The sequence below is a fragment of the Malus domestica genome, chromosome 05 (genome assembly GCF_042453785.1).
Source record: "Malus domestica chromosome 05, GDT2T_hap1".
NCBI classification, from domain to species: Eukaryota; Viridiplantae; Streptophyta; class Magnoliopsida; order Rosales; family Rosaceae; genus Malus; species Malus domestica.
Genome location: NC_091665.1, coordinates 9,025,448 through 9,035,150, shown reverse-complemented (window position 1 = coordinate 9,035,150; position 9,703 = coordinate 9,025,448). Strand labels below are relative to the sequence as shown.

The following is a 9,703-nucleotide window of genomic DNA, read 5'->3' as shown; positions in this document are numbered from 1 at the left end:
GCCCTTTTCATTTAAGCTCCCTTTTATTATTTGCTTAACTGCAATTTTTAAAGCAAATGATATAGTCGTTTGGTGCTCATATAGCTTCCCTAATGATTTAAACAATAAATTCAATCAAGAACTTAGAAGAGTCGTGAGACAATGTGGAGCCTATCAAAGTACCAACCTAGACGTCAAAACCAACCTTGGTCGCTCTCCTTTTCTTGCACAGACCCCCCCAAGCCAACTGCTCGCCCCCAACTCCTTCCTTCCTGGTTAGGGTCAGCAAGCAACCTCATCTCTTCTTCCTTTTCTTTCCCTTGTCTCCAGTAGCATCTGTTATCCTTTGGTGATGTGCTCTGAGCTTTTGTCTCATTTTGACCAATAAATCGTGTAGTAATGTTCAATTTCATAAGTAGCGTTCAGTTTCATAAATAGTATTTCAATTTCATAAATAATGTTTTAGTTTCATAAATAGTGTTTAGTTTCATAAATAGTGTTCAATTTGATAAACATTGTTTGTGCTAGAGGCATGCGTGTCTGGTCATTTTTTTTATTTTTTTATTATTAAAATTATGTCATTTTTTATTAAAATTTAAGCTCTTTTGTCCTTTGTATTAAAATTTAAGGCTTTTTCGTTAATATTTAATTCATTTTCATTAAATAAAATTATAGCATGATTTTTAGTTAAAATAAACTTGGCCCAAGCTCTTTTTAAAGCTCCCTTTTATTATTTGTTTAACTACAATTTTTTAAAGCAAATGATATAGTCGGTGGTGCACAGATAGCCTCTCTAATGATTTAAACCATAAATTCAATCAAGAACTTAGAAGAGTCGTGAGACAATGTGGAGCCTATCAAAGTACCAACCTTGGTCGCCCTCATTTTCTTGCATAGACCCCCCAAGCCAATTGCTCGCCCTCGACTCCTTCCTCCCTGGTTAGGGTGAGCAAGCAACCTCATCTCTTCTTCCTTTTCTTTCTCCCATCTAGCCCACTAAGCCCTCCCTCAAACCCCTTCTTTCCCTCCGTCTTGGTCTATACCTTCCTTTTTCTTTTTTTTTCTTTTTATGCTTTCTTTTTGGTTTTCTTTCTTTCCCTTGTCTCCAGTAACATCTGTTATCCTTTGGTGCTGTGCTCTGAGCTTATGTCTCATTTTCTTTTGAGCTATTGTCTCAATTTTTCTCTGAGTTTATCTCAACTTATTATGCATCTTTCCTCCCCAGTTGTTGTTCCTCTTCACGAATCCTCTATCATCAACCTTGGTTAGTCATTCCATCGGATGGCTCTTCCAAGTTTCTCCTTCAGAAGAATGCTCTGGCGTTCGGTGGCTTTTAAAGTGCTTTTTGCACTATCTGGTAAGATTATGGGAGTGCTGACTACGCGGGTGGCTTGGCCACCTCTATTTTCCGTTCATATGTTTGGTTCCTTGGTTCATCACCTTGATGGTGTTGGCATTGTGAAGGTGCTGCAATTAGCTTAGAGGATGCGGCATATTTCTTTTTTCAAATCTAGGGTTTCAATTGGAGTTTTCCCTTTTTTGAGCCTGTGGTCTTTCTTTTTTCTTTTTCAATTTATTGTATTTTCTATTATGTTGGATTGTGCTTTTACTTGTTTGTTTTGGGCTACCTTTCTTTTGGGCTATCCTTCTCTTGTGCTAGCCGTCTTTATTAATAAATTTTATAATGTTTGACCGAAAAACAAGAAATTCAATCATTGCCACTTAATACATTGGTAAGTGAGAGGTCTTAGGTTCAATTCTCGCCAAACGTGAATTTGAACCACGTTATTGCTAGCTCATTGTGAGGCTAAGCCCACCATCTCCCCCTTAATGTAGATAATGTTGTTTGTTCAACAAAAAAAAAATCAATCATCAATTGTCAAATCACAACGTTAGTGGATTAAATTGTTAATTGTTATGTGGGAGGGAAACCAGTCCCATACCATGATACATAGGCATGATTGATTTCCGTTACTTCAGTAAATAAGGCTAGCCCTGACCCAATACCAATAGGGCACTTGTCCAAGGCCCAAATTTGATTGGGGTACTAAATTATTTTTATAAGCCCATATATGGTATATCCAAAAAGAAGAAAAAAAGGTGTTTTCAGTCAACAACGTCAAGCAAGTTCTCTTTCCAAAGTTCACTTCTTTCGAGTTCAAAGTTCTTACACTCTAAAAACCCTATATTATCCTTCTTTATACATACAACAATCGCCACCACGGCCACCACAACAACAAACACCAGTACACCACCATTGTTGTCACTACCCTTACCACCATTCTTACCACTACACCCCCAACCACCACACTCCTCTATTGGCACACAACCATACCCCACCACTACCACTACCATTACCACCGCCACCACCATAATCGTCACCATTGTTCCTGCCACCGTTGTCATTGTCACTGCCCCATTACCATGCCATTTTTTTTTCATCATATACAATTATATAACTTTTATATTAAAATTCACCAAACGCTTTTACACTGCTTTTTATACTCGTAATAATTAAAAATATGTTATAAAAGTGGACGACCCACATGAAGAAATAAGCACCGTCCATTGCTTCTTGTCAGCCAACAAATGTTGAAGGTGTGTTGTTAGCTAACAAATGTTGAAGTTTAGAGCGTATGTTGAGAGGATCAGGGCTTCTGAGGTTGAAAAGTGTGTCTTCAACATCACAGTGTCAATTACCTCTGGTGGAGATGTTGAAACAGTAGAAACAAATGTTGCAATTTAACCCTTCACTTTAGTTCTCTTCCACTGAATTCCAAGTATCAAGAGAGAAAATGTGGTTAGAAGCAAGAAAGTAGGGCATGATTGATTATAAAGCTTGATGGAATCCATTGTAGCTGATACATCGTTGTTGGAAGAAAAGATTCAAGCCAAGGTGGAACGAATCCAGAGATAGGCGTCCATTGTTGGTGTGGAAGTTTGGAGGTTGGTGGGGGCGTTTTAGGGAAAGAAGATGGATTCTCAACGCCATTTTCAGAGGAATTTAGGTTGTTTGATGTTTTTAAGGTTGAGAACTCGGAAGCAGAAAACACTGAGTTTTGGGCCAAAGCCCGCATGCTAATATTATTTGTGGCCCTAGCCCTAGCCTTGTTAAATTCATTGGACTTGTATGACACCAACTCTCTCTCTCACATCTCCTCACAAACTGAAAAGGATCAAAAGTTTGAATACCTGTACAATTGGGTGTAAAAACTACTGTTTAAAAACAAGCATTTTAAGCAACGCAAAGTTTGAATTACATGCATAAACCCCATCCTGAATGCTTCACAATTCTGTTTTAACCTAGAGGATCGAGAAAACCATGATCTATCCCGGAATAACCTTCTTTAACTCCGTAAATAATTTCAATGAAAAATGATGAATTATAATGCTACTCACTTGTTACAAATTTTTTGCTTCGTGGTCTGATTTTGTTACGTTTCAGTTGAATTTGTGCCCTGTCATTCTCCTTCGCAACAAAGAGAACAGACAGCCGCCTTCCTCCATCAAAAGATGTCAACAAATTTCCAATTAAACTTGCGACGCGATTGTTACAAAAAGAATGTGATGATTCTGCTCAACTCGACTTCTACAAAAGTCATCCTTGTATGCAATTTCCAGTCATAAGTGTACCAAGTGTTGTTCACCATCTTATCTCCAACCCAACGTGAATCAGTTTTGATAATATGTCAACCCATGTATCTGGTACACCAGGTAAGCACCAATGCATGCAATCCTGGCCCCAGACTAAAACGACATCCTTTTGTCCCAACCAAATTGCTGGATGGGCATCTGCTCTAAACGGCATCCTTTTGTATGTATGATACCATATTCTCAAGAACAACTTTAAATTTATCTGACATATCAAGGGGCGGTAGTATTGGTTCGCCCGCACGATAAAAAGATGAGAGGACTTTCTTTTGGAAATTTATTAGAATTCCACCTAGTTAAGCACAAATTCTTTAGCAACTGGTTTCTACAGAATATGAACTGATAACAGAGGCCAGACATGTAATAAACTAATGAGGTGCCATACCAAAGTAACAAACTCAACAACAGATTTGATTGTAACGCTAGTGTGTTCAATATCAGATGAATCGTAAATTTAGGGTGATCGACCATTTTAATCCATATGATGTCCTTTTAGGGCGATAGAGGAAAAGCTTTATAATTTGCTTCTGAAAAGTTTTTCAATTACTTTTAATTATTTTTTTTACTTTCAAAAACCAGACTGTAACCTCTCTTTCTGTCCGAGTGTGTGTGTGTTAAAAAAGAAATTAATTTATCTCCATGTTCACAAACTTTTCCTGGCATTGATTAATCAATAAAATCACATTGATGATTAAGGACCGAACGGGCCATTTCATCAACGAAATAGACTACTAAAGAGGACCATACAAAACATGACGTTAGGGAAATAAAATCTTGAGACCCTTATTGTCAACACTCTTTAGACATGCCACAACTTTAAAAAAGATAGAAATAAATCAATCAATTCGTTTATCAACAACTTTGGTGAATTAGCAGAAAGAGAAAAGTAATACCAGTGCCCTATATTGAAAACTAGGACATCATAAAAATCAGAAATGTTGGCCCAATCATTGGTTGGAATATCAACATCTACTCGATATGTTCCTTTCAATCCATCTTGATCCCCACGCGTGTCTTGTTTTGGCTGCCATCTTGATTTAATCAACTATGAGCATGTGAGGTTTCCATTTTCATAACTCGCTTGCATGAAAATGAAACTTAGAAAAAAGAGACAATTAACAATATTCCATATTAAATTCCAGTTTAGGGAAATACCAAAACTTTTAAGCAAGAATAAATCAAAGTTCCAATGGCTTCATTAGCATGCGTTCCACATACAAAATTAAGTAGCTCACGGTTATTTCCCGAAAACTCTTAATGACAGTGCCAACGAATGTCCAAAAGTGCTTAGTCTAACACAAAAGTTGCATTCTTCTCATAGACTAGACCAATCATCAATTTGGTTTACAATAACAAATTCACAATCCAATCAAATTTCACACTCGTAGAAAGTTTAAAAGATAAATGCAGGGCGCAATGCATGCTCATAAATCAAACAAAATAGCAAAAACAAAACAATCTCATGAAATCTTACTCATATTTGGTGAGCAACACTGCCCGAAGATACCTCACCATAAAATTGAAGTTAGGAAAATAAGCTCATCTCCAATCCTCCATCCTCTTCCACTTTTTAGCACCTGCATCAGCCACTCTCATAATGCATAGAAACAACACCAAAAAATTCTCATTCAGTGAGTCCCCGACGAACCCAATATTCATGTTCTAATAAACTTGGTATTCAAAACTGTTTTGTTATCACAACTTACTGCAATGGACAGCAGAGTTTATATTTATATACACTGTTACATACACGCATGCAATAAACAAATCCAATACAAGTGGTGTCCTTGCTGCCCATGATGCAGCAACCAGAACACAGGTGCAGAAACCATGTGGTAACCTAGATGTCAAGGAATGTTGTATCCATGTGCAACATTCCTTTTGTCCAGGTTGTACAGCTAGTGGAATCCTTTCGGTTGCAGATTGCAGCAGGAAGGTTTGATGGTGCTGACGTGGACCGGTCGTTAGGGTTTGGAGATTTATCCGAACTAGGTTTATCACGCCCCCGCAAGCTGACGGGGCGTTGACTAACAGGAAGCTTGGAGATAAGATAATGGAAGCGGACAGAGGACAAACCCTTGGTTAAAAAATCGGCAATTTGGTCTGTGGTAGCTACATAACCAACTTCTATTTCCTTGCGAATGACCTTGTCCCGGATGTAGTGATAATCCACTTCAACATGGCGCATGCGAGCTTGATAAACGGGATTGGAAGCAACAGCAATGGCACTGATATTGTCACACCAGAGACGAGGTGGCTGTAAGGGAAGATGTAAATCACGGAATAGATTGTGAAACCATGAGAGATGGGCAGAAGTATAGGCAAGTTGACGATACTCCGCCTCTGTGCTAGATCGTGACACTCCACGTTGCTTTTTCGAACTCCATGAAATTAAATTATTGCCAAGAAATATGCAGTGACCGCCAGTGGAACGACGGTTATCAGGGTCGCCAGCGTAGTCAGCGTCAGCGAAGGCAGTTAGAGTGAGGGGACTGGGTTTGTAAAGTAAGCCGTGAGCATGTGTGCCTTTCAAATACCGTAAGATGCGTTTGACTGCAGCCCAATGCGCAGTAGTTGGAGAGTGCATGAACTGACACACTTGGTTGACAGCATAAGCAATATCAGGACGTGTAAATATAAGGTATTGAAGGGCGCCCACAACACTGCGAAAAGAAGATCCATCTAAGAGAGGCTCACCATCATATAAACTCAAGCGTTTACCACTGGGAACTGGCGTTGAGATGGGCTTGGCGTCAGCCATATTAGTTTTCTGTAGAAGCTCCAAAATATACTTGGATTGAGTGAGATAGAAAGCAGAAGGCGTCCGGGAAACCTCTATCCCCAAGAAGTAGTGTAAGGGCCCAAGATCTTTCATTGCAAAATGAGTACCAAGCTGCGTGATAAACTGAGACAAGTGAGCATTATTGTTCCCTGTGATTAAAATGTCATCCACATAGATGAGAAGATAAATGATTGTTGAGCCATCAAAATAGGTGAAAAGTCATCCACAAAAAACTACATAATACTTGTAACCATTAATTGAATAAGAAGGAGAAATCCATACATCTGAATGTATTAATTCCAAAGGAAACGATGACTAGGAAGAAGATAAATTAAATGGCAACTTATGACTTTTGCTAAGGGGACAAGATGAACAAAAGTCGTAGGTTGCATTACCAGTTAAAAGTAATTTATTTTGGGAAATTAGACTACGCAAAACAGAAATTGCAGGGTGACCTAACCTAGAATGCCAAATAGCATCCGACACTCTAACACCGACAAATGCAGAGACTCCATGGTTGACCACAGAAGAACTGGAAAATGGATAAAAACCATTTTTACTCCGGCCTTGCAAAAGCATCTTCCTCGTTTGGAGGTCCTGACCACGGTAGGAATTGGGATATAAGGTCAGTGAACAATGGTTGTCTTTGGTAAATTGATTGATGGAAATAACATTAGTAGAAGCATTAGGGCAGTGAAGGGTGTTGGGAAGGGTAAATGAGTGATGGGGTGTGTGAATAAAAGAAGTGCCAACATGAGAAATGTGCAAACCTAATCCATCCACCACGCCATTAACATTGTCAGTGCCATTGTAGGGACGAGGATTTGAAACTTGATTCAAATCATTGGTGATATGTGCATTGGCTCCAGAGTCAAAAAGCCAGTTTTGGGTGCCAGAGGGAGAGGCAGATGCCGGAGATGGTGCAGCAGCAGCATAAGCTTGGAGATGTGGAGCAGGAACACGTTCTTCATAGGCCATATTGAGGCGATTGAAACAATCGATTGCAGAATGGCCATGACGACGACATATTTGGCATTGGATACGGCCACCAGATTGGGTTGGAGAAGGAGGAGCACCAAAAACGCCATCATGAGGTTGTCGGGGTGGAGGAGCATGGTGTTCCTGGCCTTGAGGACGAGGAGGAAACTGGCCACGGCCACCATTGAAATGACCACGGCCTCCGCGAGGAGCACCGCGACCACGGGAATGTCCTGAACGACCTCTTCCAGCAGCAAGGGCAGTGAGCCCATTTTCAAACACAGTATGAAGCTTTTGACGTCTCTCTGCACCAAGAAGAAGAGCTTCCAATGCTCTGATACCATAATAAACTTGGTATTCAAAATTGTTTTGTTATCACAACTTACTGCAATGGACAGCAGAGTTTATATTTATATACACTGTTACATACACGCATGCAATAAACAAATCCAATACAAGTGGTGTCCTTGCTGCCCATGATGCAGCAACTAGAACATAGGTGCAGAAACCATGTGGTAACCTAGCTGTCAAGGAATGTTGTATCCATGTGCAACATTCCTTTTGTCCAGGTTGTACAGCTGGTGGAATCCTTTCGGTTGCAGATTGCAGCGGGACGGTTTGATGGTGCTGACGTGGACTGGTCGTTAGGGTTTGGAGATTTATCCGAACTAGGTTTATCATGTTCCTCATCCGACCCAGAAACCAAGCTGGGTTGATCTGATGCAAAACGCAATCTTAAGGGACCCATTTCCAAGAGTTGATGATTCCTATGTTGTCCCTCTTGTTCCTTAGGCATTTCCCATGCAGGTCTCATCATACATGGGTTTGCGGTTGGGGTTGTGGATCTAGTGGCCTTTGAAGAAATTGCAGAAGGGGAAAGTGGGGATTCTTTTGGAGAGAGAGGTTGGTAGAGAGGGTGTGTGGAAGGGAAGGAATAGGAGTAGAGGAAAATGAGGAAGAGGGTTAGTAGAATGAGCCATGGGAAGAGGGGAGAGAGGAGCTTGGTGCCATTATGGACAAACATATGTCTTCTATAAGGCTGGTTCGGTATGAGATACCGAACCAAAAACCATGTCCCGATTCTCAAACCAAAGTTTTCAAAAATTCCAATTTCAAGACCGATCCCAAACCAAATTTTGAGGAATCCCAAATTTAGGGAATCCCAAAATAGTTTCGGAATTTCAGGACAAATTGGGAATTCTGAAATAGTTTTAGGTTTTTGGGCTATTAGGCTGAAACTTGACATATTGGGCATTTGGGCTAAAATTTATTGTCAACCCAATTTCGTTAATACCAATCTGTCATACATACAAATATGTCATGTGCGTTTTTGCAATCTATTTTGAGCCACCAATGCAATTTATTTTGAGCCTTTAACTTCATATATACCAATATGTGCAATCATTTCCCAATCGACGTCAAGCTAATTTTATCGTGTCTTTTGTTTATGTAGCAAACTTGATCATGTGTATTGTGTTTTTGTCAAATTTATATGTTGCCCTATTGAAGTTGTAGTACACATTCAGATAAGACTTAACTTCGTCAATAGTTTTGATTCTTATATAGTTTCTTAACGTAAAATGCTTATGTTGCCATACAGTCTATTAAGAAAACAAAAGTTGTGATTGTGAGAATAGAGCATTTTTATGTGTCAGATAGTTTAGTAAAAGAATGCTTCCATAATAGATCATTATGTTTCCAATTTCCATCAACATTAACAAGGGTTGATTAAGCGCTTAAACAATGCTACCAAGTTCAAAATCTTGAAGGTTTTGAAAAGAATCAAACTTTTTCATTCAACACAAAATGAATAAGATGCATCTAGCAATGGAGGAGGAATCCACCAGAAACAAAAATATTATATCTCAAGTCCATTACAAAGATTAAGAGCAACCATAAATCAAGGTAAATGAACCATTATGATTTCCACTCACTAAATCAAAGATTAGTGCATGATAATGTTCTTAAAAAGACTCATCATGTTAGTGGCAGAGCAATCATAATAACATAGAAGTCTTGGAAATTGCATATTGTTTCTGTTGATGCACAAAACCGGAGGGGTCTTGGGACAACGTAAATCCGACCGTGAATCTGCAAGAAAGTAAATAACACAAGATGTATCGTGGTTCATCCCAATGTTTGGGCTACGTCCACACTGATTATTATAGTTCTCTGTTTGTGAGAGGATGAGAGGGTGAGAGCTTCTGAGGGTGAGAGAGCTCTTCCCATGGCCTAAGAAATGGTCTCCCTTAATGAGAAGAGTGATAGGTCATTTTATAGAATAAGGGCTTCTCGCTTATTACATATTTGCCC

General features: G+C 39.3%; 1 protein-coding gene across 1 annotated transcript; it reads right to left on the bottom strand.

The window, feature by feature from the left end:
* Nucleotides 1–3,776: 3,776 nt before the first annotated feature.
* On the bottom strand, nucleotides 3,777–8,463 carry LOC108173388 (protein trichome birefringence-like 12). The gene is given in 6 exon segments (XM_070821702.1): nucleotides 3,777–3,881; nucleotides 3,883–3,922; nucleotides 4,524–4,661; nucleotides 5,105–5,289; nucleotides 8,072–8,199; nucleotides 8,454–8,463. Coding segments are annotated over 6 exon segments (606 nt in total).
* Between the last annotated feature and the right edge of the window lie 1,240 nt (nucleotides 8,464–9,703).